The 22,635-nt window shown below is 41.5% G+C and overlaps 1 protein-coding gene across 1 annotated transcript; it reads right to left on the reverse strand.

Annotated features, from left to right (window-relative positions):
* Positions 1–1,063: 1,063 nt before the first annotated feature.
* wbp1 (WW domain binding protein 1) lies at positions 1,064–18,373 on the reverse strand. The gene is made up of 4 exons (XM_030353439.1): positions 18,083–18,373; positions 17,277–17,379; positions 15,959–16,126; positions 1,064–5,654 (listed from the first exon to the last, which is right to left on the reverse strand). Exons 1-4 carry the CDS (start codon positions 18,143–18,145, stop codon positions 5,161–5,163), a joined length of 828 nt encoding a protein of 275 aa, XP_030209299.1. The 5' UTR covers positions 18,146–18,373; the 3' UTR covers positions 1,064–5,160.
* Positions 18,374–22,635: the final 4,262 nt, after the last annotated feature.

Genomic DNA, 22,635 nt, shown 5'->3' on the forward strand with positions numbered 1-22,635 from the left:
CGAGTATTTCGCACACTGAATTTATGTAATAATGCACAAATAATTTCACTTTTTTTTCTGCAGGGATAAATTAAACGCAATATTTACAGATCAAGCATTTTAATAAAATCATAGCCTAAATGTTATTTTAAAATTGCTCCCTCTTATGTGACAATCCTTACAAATACATTTCCTCCTTCACTCAGCAATTACAACGGAATATCTTCAGGCCCTCAAAAACATTTGTCCAGAAGCTGCTATATTCACATCCATCAACACAGCTACAGACTCGGACACAGACACAGCATCAGACTCTCGCCGCCTTTAGGACCTTCGGGACCCCAATCCGCCCTTTTAATGGCCTGGAGCCACAATCTTCTTCTTCTCTTGGCAAAAGGATGAGATCCTCTCGGGATATTAAACAGTTTCCATCCATCCTTTTGCCGATTCGTGCAGTTTACAGCACAACAGCTCCTTGTCATTTTCGTTCTCCGCTGACTCCGCTGGTAAACAAATGACAAATGTCCCGCTTTCTGCCCCCTGGCTGCGCGCGCACATCTGCGATGACGTTGCACAGAAACCAGTCTATTGTAGGCAACTATTTTTGCATGATGGTGCAGTTACTCTCGAAGGCTTATGGTGGCACACATGATATATTTCCCCCGCGCTGAAATTATGGCACAATTGCGCTTTGGCCTTGTTTACAGGTGTGTATCTAAGTATTTTCAATTACCCAATCTGTTTTGTATTGTGAATAGATGTGTTTTCCCAATGGTACGCTGAGATGAACTAAGCGTTTTATGTATGAAATTGTGTGTAGTGTGCAGGAGGTGTGTTGCACAATTGCAGCTACAATGCAAAGCATAGCTTTTTTTTGGTTACATGTGTTTAAGGTGTAATAACACCAATTTCAAGCTGTGTTACTTTGGTCGAAGCATGTGTCTATAAGTGTTCATGCAATTGGCAAAAACTGTAATCATTTATAAAAGGGTTAGGGTTGGTTATTAACACTAAGCCGGTTTTGATGAGGATTCTTTCTTACCAAAAATGAACATCAAATAAATAAATACAAATCCAGAGGCTGTGAGTTGAGCGCCAATATTTATGTTTTATTAAAAAAATAAAATACAAATGAGGACCCAAGAGTATTCAAGCCTTTGACTAAAACAAAGCAATCTATATACCATACACTTTGAATGCTTATAATTGTTGCCTAACATTTAATTATTCTATTTTTATTATTTTTATATATCTGCTTGATTTTGGTGTGCGAAAAAAAAATCCAAATATGAATAGTCTGCATCAACATTGGATACTTTTTTTTTGTTTTGGCAGAAGAAAAAATCTCACACAAATAAACACACACCAAAATGGCACCGACATCAGTTTTACAACATTTGCTGTGTTTCGGTAAAGAGAAAGTATAGTTTACATGTTGGTTGACATTCTATTGTGGAAGGGGACGTTGTTCAATGCCTACAAAAGACCATGGGCCAGGTTTAGCCACCACTATACCACGGCCCAGGACTTATGAGTGACATAAGAAAACAGACCAGCCCAAAGTAGTAACATTCCTAACCAAAGAATAAAGACAACCATTTCCTTTATTACATGTCTGTTAATTGTTTATATATTTCAACTTGTAAATGATTGGTGCTTTGTTTAGGAGGCAAACACGCACTCTCGCCTGCTAAGCTGCAAACACACTTTTCCACAGGCAGCAGAACAGCATACCCTTTTTTTATTGGATCCGGAGAAACCAAATTAACTCAATAGTTTCTGATGTTCTCACCCGTGATTCATCCAACACCATCACAACTCAAAAGCCTGTCTTTTTATTTATTTTTTTTCGTTCTTCTTTTGCATATTTTTCTTGAAAAAAGTTAATTTTGAAGTATAGTACAGTAGGGGAGACAGAGGATTGCTGGACATATTGCTTGTATATTACTATCTATGTATTGTAAATACATGACAAATACGATGGGGGAAAGAGATTGCAACAACAAATAGAAGGGGTTTATGTATTTTTGCATAGCCTTTTTTTAAGTACAGTACAGTACAGAGGTATGTGATGCACGGGTGAAGATGAAAGGGTTACAGTGGTTGGGGGGAATGTTTGTGCCCAGACTAACAATGCGATCATAATGGGGTTTGGAATAATCTGAAAGCTCGTCTAGGACTTAAACCCTGAGAGTCGGACATACAAAACCGTTAACCTCATGATAAAGTTCATCAATGGATGGGGGGGGGGGGGGGGGCTAAACTGGTGTAAAATAAAAGATGGTCGGGGCTCAAGTATGTATGTATGTATGTATGTATGTATGTATGTATGTATGTATGTATGTATGTATGTATGTATGTATGTATGTATGTATGTATGTGAGAGAGAGAGAGGGGGGGGGGGGGGGTTGGTCTCTGGAGCCTAGGTGGACACATCACACACCTCTGTGAACATTGAAGAAAGACGAAACTCAATAACTCTCAATGCAGAAGGCAGATGTAGCTTGTTAATTGAATATACATTGTTGTATACAATCACTTATTGTTGAATATAAACCATAACCGTGCTGGGAGGAACTCTTTATCCCCCACAACCTGAACACAGGAACCATGCCGGAGCATCCAACCCTTCTTAAGGGATGAGGAGGTGTGTGAATAACTTACCATATAGCCCTTCATCTAGGCAAACTGTGAGAAGCCTTTTTTTTTGGCAATTTTAAAAGTATAGCCCCCCCCGTTTACTACCCCGGAACACCTTTAAGCAATAATACAAACCAAACCTAAATTTATGAAAAAAGTTTCCAAAACAAAATTTAAATCATCGGTTTTGGATCCCAGGCCGATCTCAATACAGTCGTTATAAAATATCAAAACATCCCTAGGTCGCCCCATCTCATCGAAAGCATTGTCTTTTCTACACTTTATTTGACCAAACCAAAGCCCACCACCTCATTCATGAATGTCCATATCTAGTGGTTCAGTTATAGTGGGTTGAGAACAGCCTAAAAGCCACTTCCTGTATCCAACAGGAAGACAGGAAGTGCTCTACAATAAACATGCTCTGCATGCCACACAAACAAACAAACATGACTTGTTTCTTGCCCGAAATACAACAACAAACACCAAGCCACCAATTACTCATCACAGAACTGATCAAAACCATAATTTAAATCGACAAATTAATAAGGCATTCCGACATAGGTAAGCACAAGTATTCTTTTCCAGTCCAAAATAAAAACCTAATCTACTGTGCAACCTTATGACAAGAAAACGGTTGCCTAATTACATAGCAAGGCAGCTTAAGGTGTATACATAGGAAATGTATGAAAAAAAAGTTTATTTTACAAGTTTATGCGGCCACCGATTAAATGTAATCCACACTAAAATACAAGCGTATCACTTCATCAAGTGTGGATGTCAGACAGAAGGAGACTACTCTGTGTTTGGGAGGACATCATCGTGCTGGGGCTGCGGTGCTTACTCAATACAAAAGCTAGACATAGATGTAGTTCTTTTCTGTGAGTATTTGTGTCGCTTTCAGCCCAATAGAAGACGCCTACTGTCTGACCTCGTCATGGGTTAAAAAACAGGAAATGGGTCCACCGTCATCTTGTTTGATGAAACCCAGAGACCCAGAGAAAGAGTTAAAGGTGTTTTTTTGGAGGTGGGGTGCTTCTTTACAATTCTTCTGTGAAATCACCAAATTCCACCACCATGCTTCTAATGACGATGCGAGCAGCATGCAGTTACTATGTGCAGCTTTACTAACACTAGCTGACGCTACCATGTAGCATGGACATTTCCTCTGTCAGCCCGACCACTACTGAACAGAGTATACCACGGGAACCCTATGACGCGTCCTTATCTAAGCTGCAGCAGTCATCCACTGCTGGTGACTGCTACCCCGCAGGGATAGCTAACTCTAGCTCACTAGGTGATCACTGCATAAGTACACACAGTTTCAAAAATATGGAAATATAGGACGTATGGATCTTAAACCTCGGTCGGAATTCAAGTGTTTTGTGTGTGTGTTTGTGTGTAACATTGAGGGAAAAGCGTTTGATCACAGTCACGTGTATTGAAACCTGACATCAGTTTCCCAACTCTAGAGAACCAAGCAGACACCCTAGCACTGTTGCTGTTGAATCAGAGCGCTGTCGGAGGGTTGAAGCCCATCTCCCGCTGCAGACACATCACTTTACATCGCACACACAACCGCAAGCAGGATCCTTATGGGTGAACTTTGCAGCCCAACACAGCTCAGGAACCCCTCTCATTGGGTGAGGGCTGCGCCTGTAGTTGATCCCGCTGTGATTTAAAGCAACAACAGTAACAACCACCAAAAAGACCACACACACCCTAAGATAACAAGTCCCATTAAAACCAATTGTTCAAATCCAATCGCTGTCAGATGAAGGGCCAACCACATGACTGAATCGGGTGTGAAGAGAATAAAACAGTTTGATATGACGGGTAAAAGGAACCAAAAGGGTTCCCATCAAAGACAGTATGATATAGAAACTAGAAGCACAAGCAGAAAAGTCCAAACTCCTCTCCAAGCTCTCTCCTTTTGCTCTCGTCTGTCAAGCCTCTCTAGACTCCATATCCAACCGGTCCGGCAAAGACATTCATGTTAAGATCCAAGATGGCGGGAATGCTCTAATGCTATGACCTCAGACATCAGCACACAGCTGATGTTATCACAGGGTCCACTCTTTGGTCTGGGGGGAGAATGTTATCAGAAGTCCTCCTGAACCCCCGCCGGGCCTCACTTGGGACCGATGCAATGAATCAGCCAATACCAGAGGGAGAGGAAAACCAGACAGGAGAGAAGGGAGAGAGGAGTTTAAGCCTAACACTACAGCTTTTGGTTACAATCAATCACTGAAATCACCCCCCATGTTTTATCTGGGGGCACAGATTTTCCTTTTCTTCTGAAAAGGAGGCATCACTGCTAATCTGGAAATACTTCATCCGTACAGTCATCCGTACATTTAGGTTTTTTCCCAATCATCTTTCTTTAAATTCCCATCTTCACGACCCTGACCGACGGTTGCCACGACGACTGCCAACGTTAGCTCTTGTTGTTGGAGCCTCTGTGAAGCAAGAAGACAGGCAGAGACATTATTTGAAACAAGACTCGGCAGCGGCAGTGGCCCAGGGCGGTCGGGTGCCCTAATCCTAGACCATATGGTCCCCCGGGCCGGCACCCGCGGTCTGGGGTCCCGGCCGGCTGGGATCCTGGTGTCTCAGGGCTCGCTTCTGGTGGTGCAGAGGCCCGGAGCAGCAGTCCCCCCCCACGCTCCGGCACAGCCGCATCTCAGCGGCCCCCTGTGGCTCCTCCTCCTCCTCCTCTTCCTCATCCAGCTGGCACACACACACCTCGATCCCAGAGTCGCCCGTCACATGGCGCCGGCGGGTTGTCAGCTCTTCCTCCTCTTCCTCCGCCCGCCCCGACGGCAGATGTGACGGGCTGGAGGCTGCTGGTGCTGGTGGTGCTGGTGAGGCGGACCCAGCGGCCTGGGGGAGGGGCAGCACCAGGGCGGTGGCGGCTGCCGCAGGCTGACTGGCTGGCAGGGGGAGGGGGGGCGGGGCCTCGGAGTAGGGTGGAGGAGGAGTCGGGGGATGGCCAACAACCTCCTCATAGTCGGGGAGCTTACAGTCGTTCCAAAACCCTGTCAGAGCACATGGGACCAAATCAGAACTGGACCAGCGTGTCAATGATAATATCCTGAGTTGAATTTAGGATATTTTAATTTATAACACTCTGGTTAAAAGTGTCCACCAAATGGCATATACTGTTTTTCTTAGATTGCGAGTTATAGCGCCTCCTGTCATCAAAGTGGTACTATAATTAATGGGACCTGCTTAAACACGCTTTCTATTCATGTACCAACCCTGAGTTATTCGGCTTCGGAATGTTTGAAGTCAGCATTTTTCCCAATTAACCCCCCCATTATAAAATATAGCTTGTCTAGCAGTGAGAAAATTAAAGTTGACCAAGCAATGTAATTTTGTTAGCTGTCAAAACAAAACTTTCCACATAATCTAAGGGGGACGTCCTTGATGACAAAATCACACATATAGATTGTGTGCAATTTTGATTATTTTTTTACATAATCTATATCAAATATTACCATAAGGTCGGGCATTAGTATCTGGAGCAGTAGGAGTATTTGGACCCAATTGTGGGTCACTTGGGCTTATGGGTCGGTCTTTATGGTCAGAGCGGTACTAAGCTTTTTGGGGACCTCATTACTTCCGGTGTACAAAAGCCTGTTTAGGATTTCCCAGGTGTTCAGGTTTGTTTGATTTGAGCTTTTCTGCCCTTTTCCCTTTCAGAAGTATTTAAATCATAGGAATGGCAAACTGCAACTCTTTGCACTGGGCTTGGTTTTTATACCTGCAACATTGTAGAAAGTGATAATTCTAAAAAATGAGGTGGAATAATAATAATAAGATGCATGATTACAATAGTGTGGCTTGCTTTAAAACCACACAAATTTAAAATAAAATGAGCTGCTGGTGATGTAGAAAGTATGACATTGTCTAGCCTACAGTGCTGTGGCTCCGAAATGCAATTTGCCAAATTCGACAAGTCTTGCTCGGTTTTAATACTTATGGCCTATAGAATAATGAATAGAGAGGACATAAGCGCCATTCATTGAAAATCTCAACGAGCAGGACCTACTTGTGCACTACTTTTTAATTTTACGTCAGCGATAGTAGGTTTAATCTTGATTATATATTGTCTGTGTGCGTTACACCCACACCGGAGTGCCACTGGCCAAGCTATATTTTGCCTGTGTTTAGTCTCGTAAGGAATTTTCCTTACGAGGCTTTTGTCGAGATAAAAAGTTTCCTGAAAAATAAAGAATACGTTTGCACTTGGAAATATTTAATGTAGTCTATTCATTATTGCATGTGAGTGGCTTGAATAAAAAAGATAAACATTCAGAGTATTCACATTCTTCTAGAGGTCTCCATGCGTAGCTCCGCCTGCTCCCATTAACCGAGGTCCTTGACGAAGGGGGAATATACCCCCACCACTTTACACAGGCAAGACAGTGAAGTTGAAACATCTGCCTAGAAGCGAATTTCACACTTGGCAATCTAAAAATGCCTACAGATATAGTAATAAATCATCGCAATTCTTCGTGCGATACGAGAAACGATACACTGGGGCAAAATATTTATTATTTATATTAAAAGTTGGTTTTTTTAAGCATTTAAAGGCTTCATTAAGAGTTAGACAGAAATGTATTGGAGAGAGAGAGCACTACTTCTAGGAAGTGCTCCTAGAAGTAGTGCTCAACACATGAACGAAGGAAACTTGAACGGAAGTTAACTAACCAAAGACGAGGAATGGAACTGAAAAACAATTCTGGACCATGAATAAAGACAGAAATCCAGCACTTTACCTTTTCACAGTCATTTTGTAATCATAGTTAGACATAAATCGGGATGTATCGTCATAGGATCGTCTAACGCAGAATATATCGCAGAATTATATATTATCGTATTGTGGGCCATGTATTGCACATCGTATCGAATTGTGAGGTACCCTGTGATTCCCACCTCTACTTTGTAATTCCCCTCGTTTAGAAATATTGAAGAAACGAATGCTCTATAAGGAGGTGTGCCGCTGCCCGACCATCTCCTTGGCAGATAAACATTGCTTAACACAAGCTATTGGTGAATAGCTGTAATTCAACAATATCTGTTGAAAACCCAATATATTTCTACTAGTGCTGTCAGTTAAACGCGTTATTAACGACGTTAGCGCAAACCAATTTTAACGGCGTTAATTTTTTTATCGAACGATTAACGCAATTCTTTTATGTTTTTAAAAAAATATATATATTTTTTTTTTTCTTTGGCTCAAAACAAAGAAGCAGTAGCCTGACTGCTATGTTCGAGGCAGTATCTTTGTATGTTCATCGTTTAATTGCACTATAGGCATTTTTTTTGTATCGTCCTGTTTTGATCAGTATATGCCAATGTTGTTATCAATAAAAAAGCATTTGTACAAGGCAAGCCGATGCACTTCTCCATGTTGATAAGAGCATTAAAATGAGAAAAATTAATGGGACCAAGAAATGAAGGGATATTTAGCATAGAAAAATTGCGATTAATCGCGATTGCTCACGATTAATCCTGAGTTAACTATGACATTAATGCGATTAATCACGATTAAATATTGTAATCGCTTGACAGCACTAATTTCTACATAAACGAATGCATACTTCCAAACTTGAGATGTGTGTTTTGATATACCACCACCGCAGCAGTATGCTGCTATAAATATCGCTTTCAGATTTGATTGGGGATGGCCCGGCCTGGCGAGTTACTAGTTATAGCTGTTGATATAGTTGCACACATGTTTATAGCTTTATAGCTAGTTTTTTTATATATATATATTAGTGGTGGGCCGTTATCGGCGTTAACGTCTGCGTTAACGCAAAACTTTTATCAGGCGATAAAAAAAATATCGCCGTTAATCTATTTTCAAAGTTGGGTTGGGAGCTGGGCATAGGCGTCACTTAAGGCCGATATATGCTCTGTTTTAGACGTAACGCGTAAGCACGTAAGATACGTGCTTACGTGCTTAAGTGCGTCGGCCAAAATTCCTGACTATGCGACTAAAACACTACGGCCCTACGCAGCTCGCAAAGACTGTGATTGGCCAGCTAACCACATCCTTTCAGGAGTCTCACATTTCCGGTTTTACAGCATAATAGCGCCATTTTTAAAAGGCTGTGACAGAAGCGAATGAAGAATTTTGAAGAAGGAGAAGAAGAAAACACAAGAACGAATTATGATAATTATAAATATAAACAAGCCAGCGATTTACACTTCCACGCCCACAGATTCGTTCGTTGATCCCCCTACTGTTCTGGCGGAGAATCCCCTTGCAACACGCGCAATCTTTAAGGAACCTTAAAGGAACCGTAAATCAAAACTTGTCTAAAACAAGTCCCTTGTGTAAATTACGTGCTTACGTCTCTGCGTCTAAAACGACCCTAAATCGGCCTTTAGGCTGGACGCGCCCCCACCAGTTTTCGTCAGGAATCATTTTGTACCCACCACTTAAAACAAAACTCGAGTTTAATTATTGTAACGTGAGGGTTCGATATGTGGTGGTGGATCACTCTTTATGAGAATAAACAGCAGGGAGACGGTCAGATTACTTTCTCAAGCGGTACTTTACTTTACTTTTCAACTCACAACAACCACAACACTTCCTTGTTCGGACCCATCACGGGACTGAACTAACCAATCAGAAGCTAGAATTTAGACTGAGGTAAACGTGAGGGAATCAGAGAGGCAGATTCTACAGAATATCCTGACTGTGTTAATATGAACATGTAAATATGTAAGTAATAATTGTGAAACATAAATATGTAAATGATTAACTGACTAAACATTGTAAATACATTCCTAGCAAATTAACTCCAATATAAATTATATTACTTTATTCTACAACTTTCAAATATTTAACTTCTAAACCTTACGTAATTATGGATTATTACACGGCTCTTCTCAATGCTGTAGACTGCTCCATTCACTTGCATGGGCCTTCCCAACATACAGCTGTCAATTATTTTTGTTTATGCTCCGTTCACTTACATGGGCACTTCACAACTTCCGGCGGTGAATTATATTTGCTAATTCACCATTGCCAAGTATAATTGACCGCTGTCAAGGTAAACAAACAGATTTTTTGCCGATTGCCATTTTAATCTAGATAAATTTTAGAATTAATCTAGATTAAGAAAAATAATCTATGCCCACCACTAATATATATATATAGTTCTATATATTTTAACAAAGTTCTACAGATAGTTATATATATAGTTCTATAAATAGTTCAATATAGTTATTTATTTATATATATAGTTCGGTTTATTGTGGCAGACAGCAGGGAGGAAGGTGGTGTATCTAAATCCCACCACTATCTTTGGGCTGGGTCGGGCTGGGCGTTTGTGTTTTTTTTGGGTGTTTTTTTAATCACTGCTTTATTGGCCTAAAGCCTGCCACACACATAAAGATAATCGGGCTGATTTCGCCCCGATTTTCCCCCTTCCGATCACGGACAGACATCGCCCGATTATCTTAAGCTCTTAAGATTATTTTATAAGATTCTCTTGTAGTGTGTGGTGTGTTAAGAGTGAAATTCGGCCGACAATCGGCTCCGAAATCAGTCGGCGCCGATAATCGTAAGTATTAAACATGTTCAATATTTACGATTATCGGCGGAGAACGTTGTGGTGTCAAATCGTCTTGTGTGGGGGGGAAGCCGACAATCGGGAGTCTCCAACGTGACGTAATATTGAATTTAACCAATAAAGAGCGAGCTGACTGAACACGGAATTATAACGAGCTATCTCCATGGCTACGATATCCCTGAATACCACCAATATGGCGAAGACAGTTAAAGTTAGATGGACCTCCGATATGGAGGATAAACTTGTCGAACATTGGAAAACACACGAGTGTTTGTACAATATTTGCTTTGGGATTTTTCAGTTAGGATTAATCCCAAAACCACCATCATGCAGTCGGTATCCAGCTGGTCCTCCATGAGTTTACACCGGTTTACACTCGCTCTTCTTCACTTCTTCTTGTAGTTAGTTCAATGACTATTTTTGGTGCGACTGCCCCCACAGGGTAGTCAGAGTACTACGTCAGATCACGTTTGTTCACGCGAGATTTCTTGCTTGAGGGACAAGATTCTAGTGCGTCTGAAGACAAATCTTTATGTGTGTGGTGTGCTGTGTTTGGAATATCGCAGGACACCACACACAATACGATCAAAACTGTTAATGTTAATGTTAATGTGTGGGGTCTCCACAGATAAAAAATCGGTTGAGATTTATAAAATCTTTATGTGTGTGGCAGGCTTAATCTGAGGAGAAATCGATGCCATCAACAGAAATATTATAGGCCTATGTATATTTAGCCAAATTATATTTGTGAACGTCAGATATAACAGCCCATGTATTAAAAGAAATGTCGGGTAGAAATCGGGCTCGGGCTCATAATTACAGTTAATGTGTCAGGCCTGGCCGGGCCGGGCTCGGAAAGAACGTGCACGGGCTCGGGTCGGGCTTTCTGGGCCCGATCTAAGCTCTGATCTGACCCCCAAGCTTTACATGGACTTCCTCCCTCTAACAAGGCAAGCTTGAGGATCGTTACCCAGAGAGAGAGAGAGAGAGAGAGAGAGAGAGAGAGAGAGAGAGAGAGAGAGCATGGAAGCGTTGGTGCGACAACTGGTGGAGGCAACATGGCTGGTGGGAGCGCTGACAGCCAGCCATGTCGGCAGGGTTACAGGCGCTGCAGCTTCCCGTCCTGGCCCCCAGCAGGTTTGTCTCGGCAAAGACGGAGACAACGCAGACAGAGAGGCGGCAAGAGACGGGGCCGCGGGAGTGGCGTATCTGACAACCTGCTGGCTCCACCCCCAAGCCTTACATGGACTTCCTCCCTGTAACGAGGCAAGCCTGAGGATCGATATCCAGGCACAAAGCAAATGAAATGTATCACATTTCTGTGCGGCGCGTGCCGTGCCGTGTACAGGCACGCCAGAATTCAAAAAGTTAAGAGATGGCGGTTAAAGCAAAGCGCAGTGAAGAATTGAAATAGGAGATCATAAGGTGAAATGTAAAATATGCCAAGCGAAATCGAGCTACCAGAGTATTACAAGTACTATGCGGCAACATATGCTCCTGAAACACAACGGTGAGTTGAGTTCGGGAAAGCAGACCCGCAGCAACCAAGTGTGTCGGCTATTTTCACCGCCGCAAGATGAGCTGTAATCCCGGCCGTGTAGAGAAGATCACAACGCTGAGTATTTCCATAGTCCATTTGCTGCCATTTTATTTGCAGCTTTAAATTATTTGCAATGGTTAGGCTACTTGTTTTGTTTTTGTTTTTTTTTAAACCGTTACAGGCCTTGGTTCGACGCGATTTAAATTGTGAGACGCATATTTATTTTTGTAAGGAAAATGTGTTTTGAACGTTTGCAAAAATAAATAATGAATACTCTGATAACTCTGACTGTTTTGATTGAGAATAAGCATTACTTGTTTGGTTGGTAATATTGCCGTTCATCATTAGGCCTATTCCTGCTGCAGATGCGTTGCATTCTAAAAATAGATTCGACTAAACGAGTACTCGATTGATACTCGAGGAATTCCTTCGATCACTCGAGTTTGGAATTTACTACTCGTGCCCATCCCTAACACATATACATACTAGGGATGGGCGTGAGGAATCGATTTCTCGAGTACTCCTCGTTACAAATGAACTCGGTTGGTGGACAGGCAAACTCGAGTTTTCTGAAGTTTTCTGAAGAAAATGTATACATTTTCTGGCGCGTGCACAAAGCAAATTAAATGTATCAAATTTCTGTGTGCCGCGTGCCGTGTGCACAACGCCAGAATAAAAAGGTTAAGAGATGGCATTTAGAGCAAAGCGCAGCGAAGTATTGAAAAATACTTTACAGAAATAGGAGATGAAGGTGATTGAGGTGAAATGTAAAATATGCCAAGCTAAATTGAGCCACAAGAGTACTACAAGTACTATGCGGCAACATATGCTCTGTCCTGAAACACAACGGTGAGTTCAGGAAAGCAGACCCGCAGCAACCAAGTGTGTCGGCTATTTTCACCCCCGCAAGACACAGCTGTAATCCCGGACGTGTATAGAAGATCACAACGCTGAGTATTTTTGTAGTTCATTAGCTGCCGTTTTATTTGCAGCTTTAAATTATTTGCAATGGTTAGGCTACATGTTTCTTTTTTTTTTTTTAACCGTTACAGGCCTTTTTTCGACGTGATTTAAATTGTGAGACGCACATTTATTTTTGTAAGGAAAATTTGTTTTGAACGTTTGAAAAAATAAATAATGAATACTCTGATAACTCTGACTGTTTTGATTGAGAATGAGCATTACATGTTTGATTGGTAATATTGCTGTTCATCATCAGGACTATTCCTGCTGCAGCTGCGTTGATTTCTAAAAAAAGATTAGTTTTAAACGAGTACTCGATTGATCCGCGGGGAATTCCTCCGATCACTCGAGTTTGGAATTTACTACGCGTGCCCATCCTTACATACATATATATATTAGGGATATAACGGTATACAAAACTCACGGTTCGGTACGTACCACGGTTTTGAAGTCACGGTACGGTACAGGACGGGACGGTTCATAGTTAAGGGTGAAATTAAAAAAAACTGCTTGTTTTTCAAAAACGGAGAATGGCCGTAGATCAGCAGCAGTGAAAACACCATTCCATATTTTTTAACAATCCGTCAACGCCATGGACCTATTGGTTGACGCAACGGAGACGACAAGGGCTGTGATTGGTCCTCTAGCAAAATAATTTCCGGAATCACTTCTCCGGTTTGACTTTGCACCTTAATTACTTTGTACATTGTTTACTGCACCTTAAGGTCCAATAAAACACCAAATATGATTTGAAAAGCTTTGGAAGTTTATTTACAACACTGCTTACATGATTTGTAGTCAACATATAAGATCGATCGGGCGGCGAATTGCGTTGCGTATCCGACATCCCGACAGAGAGCTTCTGAGGGGTCTCAGTAGTTACGGAGTCGGAGTAGTCGGTCCGGGGGGTACTCCGACTTCAAGTTTTAAATTCTGCATCGCAAAACAAGCCTTTACATTCGCCATATTAACGCTATGTACGGCACATTTACGCACCGCGGTCCACCTCTGTAACCGCACTGAAGTGCCTGTACCGTGATGGTTCGGTACAAATATGGCATCGTTACACCCCTAATATATATGTATATATATATATATAGAGTGCTGCATGCAGCCCTCAACTATTGTTCTGCTTAGGTTTTATTCATTCTTTCTTTCTTTCTTTCTTTCTTATTCTTTACAAATTTTTGGACCGTACTCCTTCTACCAATTGGAGCCCATTCCAATTTTCCAATGTTCAGATTAGCTTGGAATCGCAGGATTCCATTCAAATTGAAGTGGAGGATGGCAAAGCCGCCCTCCACTTCAACTGCTTCAGACTTCGTAACTTGGTCCATTTCAACCATTAACCTTCTTTCAAACATTTTACAAATCAACACACTTGTATCTTCAATTAAATCAAAACAGACTTTCGATATAATTTATACATTTTTCAGAATCAGTTTAATTTCATACCCGCTTTGCATATTTTCAGTTGTCTTCCATTGAGGCTAGAGAGTGTGACGTCACATGCTCTAGCTTGGGCTAGAGTGGATCACGTGATCGCCGAAAGCATGGCTATCACAAAGCCAACCACTGCGGACGACGCGGAGCACAACAATGGCAATATTGAACCTAGAGACACAATGCTCAGTTTAAACGATCAAGGTATTTCTTGTTTAATTGGCGCTAAAATTATTAAGCAATTGGAAATATGATTGTTATATATCAGCCGTTCGTGTGCCGGGACCCCCGTTTATATGGCTAAACTAGATGCTAGGGGATTGCTACATATCTAGGTTTACTCCTGGCTAAATGCTAAACACAATGCTTGAAAACAATCTTTATAACATCCTGCTATCTACACAAACGATGTGTCAGATGAAAGCTGAAAGAATGAAAAGCTCCAAGGAGTCCAAAGATATAAGCCTCATTATTTTGTGAGCTTATTTCGATCAACTAGATATGAAAGAATATGGTGAATAACTTACTTTCCACGCACCCACACACACTATCAGAACAGCTCAGCTATTCTACATTTTATCTCAAATGTATTCATACTTTATCACTTTATTTGTTTAGCTTTTCACTGCATTTGATTAAATGGTGTGCATGTTTACATTGTTTACGCCATTTAGACTGTTCAAATCCCTTCACTTGATTTAAGCCATTTTACCTTTCTTTATGTCTTAAACTGGCGTTACTAAAATATATTTCAACCTCACTTTTCACTACAGCACTCACTGCATTTTCTGCGTGAAATGTGTTTTCTAGTTTTATATACATATATATATATATAATTCTATAGAGTTCTATATATAGAGTTCAATATATATAGTTGTATGTATAGTTCTATATATATAGTTCTATATATACAGTTCTACAGTTCCACATATAGTTATATATACTGTATATATATATAGTTCTATATATTGTTCCATATAGTTCTATACATATAGTTCCATCTATACAGTTCTTGTGGTACTATAAGTAGTTCTATATATAGTTCTATATATATAGAATATATGTATTGTTCAATATAGTTCTATACATATAGTTATATTTAAGCAATAGATCACGACAGGCTGTGGTATGTGCTCATTATACCACTGTTAAGGGGCGTTGTCCGGCCCCGATGCGCAGCGGAGGGCCGGCGACCCCCTTCACAGTGGTATAATGAGCACATACCACTGACTGAAGTGATCTATTGCTTTTATACAACGGTTACTATTATGGCAAAACGAAAGTCATAGACACACTACATTTAAAAAGAAACCAAGAAAGTCAAAGTAGCCGTTTTATTAAAGAATACAAAAAAGTAGTCCCTCCTGGCTGTCTTCCAAATGTACGACGGTCGCTATGCAACACACTTTAGCGTCCCTCCGAGAGAAGGCTCGGCTAGAGCGGTTCGCAGGCAATTTATCCTATGGAGCAGTTCACTCGCCGTGTGCCTAAGCTTTCGTTAGACTCTCCATCGCCTTGCTCACTCCCGGAGTAACAAGATTTACACCCTCTCCATCATCCAACATATGTTTTGCTTTGTAACTGTTTCTACTTCCAGGCGCGGAGTGATATCCAAACTTTCACAAAATGATCGGGCATCATAGCATTATGTATACGCTCATTATACAACAGTTATGAACCAATCAGATCGCTGGATTTAGGCCCCCCGTTGTATAATTATATATATATAGTTCTATATATATTGTTCAATATATAGTTCTATATATTGACATATAGTTCTATTATGTAGTTCTCTCTGACTCACTCAGGCTGGGGGGCGGCGGGGAGATGAAGGAGCTGGACGCCCCCTGATACGCCATGAGGCTGATCTCCCTCTGCCGCTGCTCCTGCTGCAGACGCATCTTCACCCTGCGGTGGCGGTACGCACAGCAGCAGCTCAGCATGATGATCAGAGTCCACACCAACCAGAACCCTGCGGGGAGGGAGGGAAGGAAGGAGGGAGAGGGAGAAAGAAGAGGGAGGGGGAGAGAGGGAGAGACAGGTTTAAAGAGACAGGTTTAGATTGGGGGTTACTTGTTGCATGTTAACATGTATACATGCATAATGTGCAGTGGAAAAAATAACCAAGTGTAAACAAGGTTTGGATGGGACTCATGGTTCAACTATTTTTCCTGTTTCTGTGCCAATACACCAAAATAAATTCCTTCAATTTGAAAGCTAACTTTGCCATAGAACTGATTCTCTAGTTTTGCTTAAGTACCACGTGTCTTTGAAAAAGATGGCAAGAGTAGCTGCCTAAATTGTTTGTATTAATTATTTTATGTTGTCATCTTGGTTACCATCTATGTTCTGTTGACCCTCCGTCTCTTACGTAGCTTTAATACTCAAATATCCCTTTGGGGAATCACTTTGGCCTTCTCTGATTTCAGATTACATAAGATTGTGAGTTAGTTTAGTTAGCTGAAAATAGCGTCCAACTCAAAACATACCTTTACTATGCTATGAGGAGCTATGTGCAGGGACACTGCCAGGGATGCCACTAGGCAATCATCTTGCCCTAAATTGCTATGTTGATTTTCCAACCTTTCTAAGACATGTTGGCAAGAGGGTGTTTTTGGTTTTGTTTTGTTTTTAGCTTCTACAATTCTGCCTATCCTGCATATACATTTTCTGAAAATTGTTTTAGATGAAAGCATAAACATTTTTCAGAACTTCTATCAGACCCTTATCATAATTTTTGATAGATATTGATCTTAAGACCATCAATTACCAATTCAAGTCACACATTGCAGGTAATATGATATACAAAAATAGATTTGAAAAGAATAAAGATGTATGGGTTATGCAAATGTTTATTTTCCATAGTCAAATAAAAGAAAGCTTGAGAAGCTCGAACACTGATTCAAAGGTTCTCTAGATTATTTGAGTTGTGCACATCCCTCTGCTGCTATCACGTTACAATTAAATTGTCTCATTATGCAGTTATAATTCATCCCTGACGTTCTCTTTCCAAATGGGAATTCCTTTTCCAGTGAATGGTGACCTCAGTTCAGACGCGCCTCAAAGAACGTAGAGCGTGTCTGCGTGTCTGTGTAACTTAATGTAACGTTTACATGACTTACACCACAGCTCGTAGTAGTAGGTGCAACACTTGGTTTCACCGCAACAGTAGCCCATCTCGCAGCGGTATTGCTCATTGTTTACACCAAAACAGAACTCCTTTCCCTACAAACACACACACACACACACACACACACACACACACACACACACACACACACACACACACACACACACACAGTTGTAATAGTTAATATCATCAGAATACAAACAAATAAATTACTTGCTGATCACATCTTGCATCGCTGATCCAATGCAAGCCTTGGTTTGAATTCGTTTTTTGCTTACACATTGTATACATTACAATAGAATAGAACACAACAGATTCCAAACGATAGGACAGGAACATGTATGGTGGAGTTTATTGCTTGACTATGCACGAGGCCAAAATGTGAAAAATTGTGTTATAACTGAAAGATTACACGGTAAATACAAACCCAATTGAGTTAAAAAATCTACAAAAAAAGTAATGTTTCCATCATAAGGTTGGCCTTGTTCGGCTAAATAACCAACAAGTCATAACGACACATTGCCGGTTATCAGTAGGAACAGCATCTCTGGTAGGTACTGACACGGTGAATCAAAAGTTAACATTGTGTGACAATGTATTGCATTTCGTCTTACAATATATATATATGACATTTTTACGGACGCCACTGTCGGGTCTTATGTCCCAATAAGTTTAGAAAGCGAACCTGGTACCCTTTGAGGTGGAGACAAAACGCACAATAGAAGGCCTGTTTCCAGCTGCGAACCACGGCCCACAGTAAAAGCTCCTACCGCCCAATGAGAGCGAGCTCCGGCTTACCTGAACCAGACAGGCCCCGGCACACAGAAGAGCTACAAGGGATCCCAGTGCTTTCTGAGACATCTCTCTGGCTCTTCTGCCGCTGACACGACGGGAATCATACAGCAGTGGAAGGCAACTTGTGAAGAAAAACAAAGACAATGCTTCTTGTCACGCTGGAAGCGAGAAGCCGCCTTTAGATCCCGAACCGTTACGTACAAGACATGTTTTGCTCAAAGTCTTTGAGAGATTGTTTTGTGCTGCCGGAGATGAGCATAGTCGGTAACGGTAGCCCGCTAGAGGGCGCTTTGGAGTACTCAACTGGCCTCTGGAACAATGAGGTTAATGCAGGTTAAAGTTAAAGTCATTCACAATCAGAATAAAGAATGCATTAGCACAAGTGAGTATTGCTAACGAAACGATACAGGCCTTGAGGCGTGTATAAAATATTAGTGATCGAATTAATGATCAACAAGTAATGGGCTATACGCTATGGCTTGGCCAATTGTCATTTATTTATTTAATACAATACATAAATAGCCAACGTATTTGAATGGTCCCAGTTTAGGTGACTGAACAACCTCCCCAACCTACGATCAACTGGGTTGCCTCAGTTCACGAATGAATGACGACTTTGTCATGAAATCACTCTGGTATCGATTTTATTATTGACAAAAAATATATATATATTGTGTGCCCGGATATATTTTTAATTTAAAAATAACCGGGCACATAATATAGGCCTATATCTATTTATTTTTTTTACACACAATCAAAAATTCAATGACAGCGAATGTAACCAAGGCATATAATATGCCTTGGTTACATTCGCTGTCATTGAGTTTGTGATTGTGTGTCTTACAACGACAAAAAAAAGAAATCCCATAATTCCGTCGACATGAAAAGTGTACTTCGGAGTCGAGTCTGGGTTGAGGCGTTGACGTTGACGTCAGGGTTGCCATGGTAGCGCTCACAGCTGTTCCTTGGAGGGGAATGACCCAAGGGATCGGGGCTCCGACACAGTGATTATGATTGTTGTCAGCGAAATGGGGAATTCAATGGTTGGTAATCAATTGTTTTGATGATGAAACCAACGTTTATGGATGACGCTGAAGTTGGCATCCGATTCGCAGCATCCGATTCGGCTTGAAAACCACTTAGAATCTTCAAATCGGTCCTGATTGAAAACCACTACTCCTATACTCTTCAAATCTGGACTACATTATCACAGTGAGGCTATACATTATGTAAAACATAGTTTCCGATTTTTGAAACCTTTACCCTATTTGTGAAAATGCAATGCGGTCTGGACCCCTAAATGAGCCTGTATTGCATTTTCACAAATAGGGTAAAGGTTTCACATATCTGAAAATATGTTTTACATCATGTATAGCCTCACTGTGATAATTTAGTCCAGATTTGTAGAGTCTAGGTGTAGTGGTTTTTAATCAGGATCCGTTCTAATGCGGTCTGGACCCCTAAAAAGCATTAAAATGTGCCTTTATTGCATTTTCACAAATAGGGTAAAGGTTTCACAAATCTGAAACTATGTTTTACATAATGTATAGCCTCACTGTGATCATTTAGTCCAGATTTGAAGAGTCTAGGTGTAGTGGTTTTCAATCAGGACCCGTTCTAATGCAGTCTGGACCCCTAAAAAGCATTAAAATGAGCCTGTATTGCATTTTCACAAATAGAAAAAAGGTTTCACAAATCTGTAACTATGTTTTATATAATGTATAGCCTCACTGTGAAAATGTAGTCCAGATTTGAAGAGTCTAGGTGTAGTGGTTTTCAATCAGGACCGATTTAAAGTGGACCAGCTTCCGAATCGGATGCTGCGAATCGGATGCCAACTTCAGCGTCGTCGTTTAGGCTACGGGCCTACTGTGAATTTTGACTTTGGTGTCTTTAACATTGGGAGCCAACTTCTTGTTATTTTTCTGATTACCTCCAGTGATTAAGTTAATTTGAATAACTAGCTTATGTAAGGGATAATGTGTAGAACGGTGGTCATTATCGGGAAAATAAGTTTCAGCCTTATTTTCGATAATGACCGGCGACGTTCATTATCCCGCTTATTTCACTTGCCAAAAAAAATAAAAAATTCACACGGTGTGTCTTTTTACAATTTATTTGTTACCAGCATTCGTAGTGTCAGCAGCGAAATAGTACGCCAAAGACGTTGACATCGCTTAGCAACCGAGTATGTTGGGATTGATAAATTACCGGACTTCTTGCGGAGTGTTACGAAAGACAGCAAAAAATCGACTTTCCTTGACAGCACTCATTATATGCTTAGCAACTGTGAATTAATGATCAAATATAATTCACCGCCTGAAGGGTTGTGAAGGGCCTATGCAAGTGAACGGAGCGTTCCACGGCATTAAGAAGAGCCGTGTAATAAATAATCCAAGTATATTGTTGACCATTCTCTAAATGCATGAAACACAATGTAATGGAATGGAATTGCTCTGCATTCCGGCCTAGCAACAATGTTTCTCTGGTCCTTGTGTAATGCTGCGTGGCATTAACCAAAGCTTCCCTCTCACACCACTGTAGCATTAGCCCAGCACAAGGCTAAGCTGGGATGACCCAAGTCCACCATTGGCTCTATATATATAGGCCATGGCAGCATGCCTGGCTGCTAAATCTGTGCTCTGATGGGTGTGCTGTTATGTCCTAACTACTCCAATGAACACTCCCTCTCCAGATCAATCTGCTGACATCAATGCCCAGGCTTACCTGGTACCTGATGGGTTAGTTTAAGGCTAAAATGATAGGGCTTGTGTCTAGAGCTCTGGTACGTTGCTGTAACGACATGTGTCGGTGTGCTGACCTCAGAGATCCATTCTGGACGCTTTTCTGGCCCACATTTGGTGGGCGACATTGAGTATGCTTGTGTCACGTATCAACCTGCTTTTCCTTCTACTGCGTTTCTTTCTAACCCTGTGTGTGTGTGTGTGTGTGTGTGTGTGTGTGTGTGTGTGTGTGTGTGTGTGTGTGTGTGTGTGTGTGTGTGTGTGTGTGTTTCTGTTTTTTAACCACAACTGGCTGCCTTCAGGGCGTTTCTTTCTAACCCTGTGTGTGTGATTAAGTGTGTTGTGTGTGTTTGTATGTGTGTGGGTGTGGGTGTGGGTGTGTGTGTGTGTGTCCAAAAAACCTTTGTCTGTGTATATGTCTGCAAGCATACATGTGTGTGCATAAATGTGTGTATGTGTGTGTGTCTGTGTTTATATATATGTGTGTTTGTGCGTATGCGTGTATGTGTGTGTGTGTGTGTGTGTGTGTGTGTGTGTGTGTGTGTGTGTGTGTGTGTGTGTGTGTGTGTGTGTGTGTGTGTGTGTGTGTGTGTGGACGTGTGTTTGTTTGCAAGTACAGATGTGTTTGTGTGTATGTGCGCGCGTGTGTGTTTGTGCGGTTTTTTTGTGGGTACTGTCCCCCCGAAATAAGCTAGGGACTGGTAGGTATTCTCCGCAAGCAGAAGAATACTCCTGAACAGGAGGTGTAGTTATTACTACTATTGCTCGGGCTGGACAGTACAAGGAAGACCACTCAGGGCTGAGGGCATAAAGCCTTATCACCCCTACACAGGACCACACACACACACACACACACACACACACACACACACACACACACACACACACACACACACACACACACACACACACACAACCTACTATACTCCCCTAGACACACTACCCCACACACATACAATTGGATGTGGTGGTAGGTGGGCTACTATGTTATACCCCGAGCACAGAAACTACGGTTTAACCATCATACAAACCACAAGAGATTAGCATTTCACTGACATCTCCTCAAAACTGTAATTCATCCTCCTCTGAGATCATGTGTTACTTATCCAGAATTGTGTCTTATCTTTGCCCCTTGAGACCATCCTGATATTCCCGTAGCGTTTTGCAAGGAATATCAGTGAGCTGAAACAGATTCCAAATACGTTTTTGTTTTTTTATCTGGCCAATGAGAGGGATTTTCATGCTCTCCTCGCTCTTTGAACTGTTGAAGCAGAGCAAAAACATGTTCTAGTCTGAGAAAAGCCTTCATAATAAGACTTCATCTCAGAACTATTTCGGATGATATTGTTGTGAAAAATTCTGCTGACTTTATTCGTGATGAACGGAAAGGGCCTCCTCCACTCAGCACTGATTGGTCACATTTTTTTGAAAAGGGATTGAGGCTAGACTGATCTGTGGAGAGTAACATAATATGACTCTGAGATGGGGAGGGTCTCCCAAGGCTAGTCTCCCCTCAGGGTTAGGGTTCAAGACTAAAGTGCTTTTTATGGTTCCATGTTCCCACAACGTAATGACCACGCAGACGCTTCAACACAGTCGTGAACGTTTATGGTTCTGCGTCGGGTTTTAGTAAGCGGACCAATCACAGCCCTTGCTGCTGCGTCGCATCAACGGAAGGTTACGATTTTTGGGAGGCGCACGTCCGGACCTTGCGGTGAACGCAAGGAGGGTACGCGAGGACGTAACGGGTCCTTAACCCCCTTGCGCTGCGGGAACGTGGAACCATAAAAAGCCCTTTAGAGCATGTTGTCC

Source organism: Gadus morhua, chromosome 4, assembly GCF_902167405.1.
Source record: "Gadus morhua chromosome 4, gadMor3.0, whole genome shotgun sequence".
Lineage (NCBI taxonomy): Eukaryota > Metazoa > Chordata > Actinopteri > Gadiformes > Gadidae > Gadus > Gadus morhua.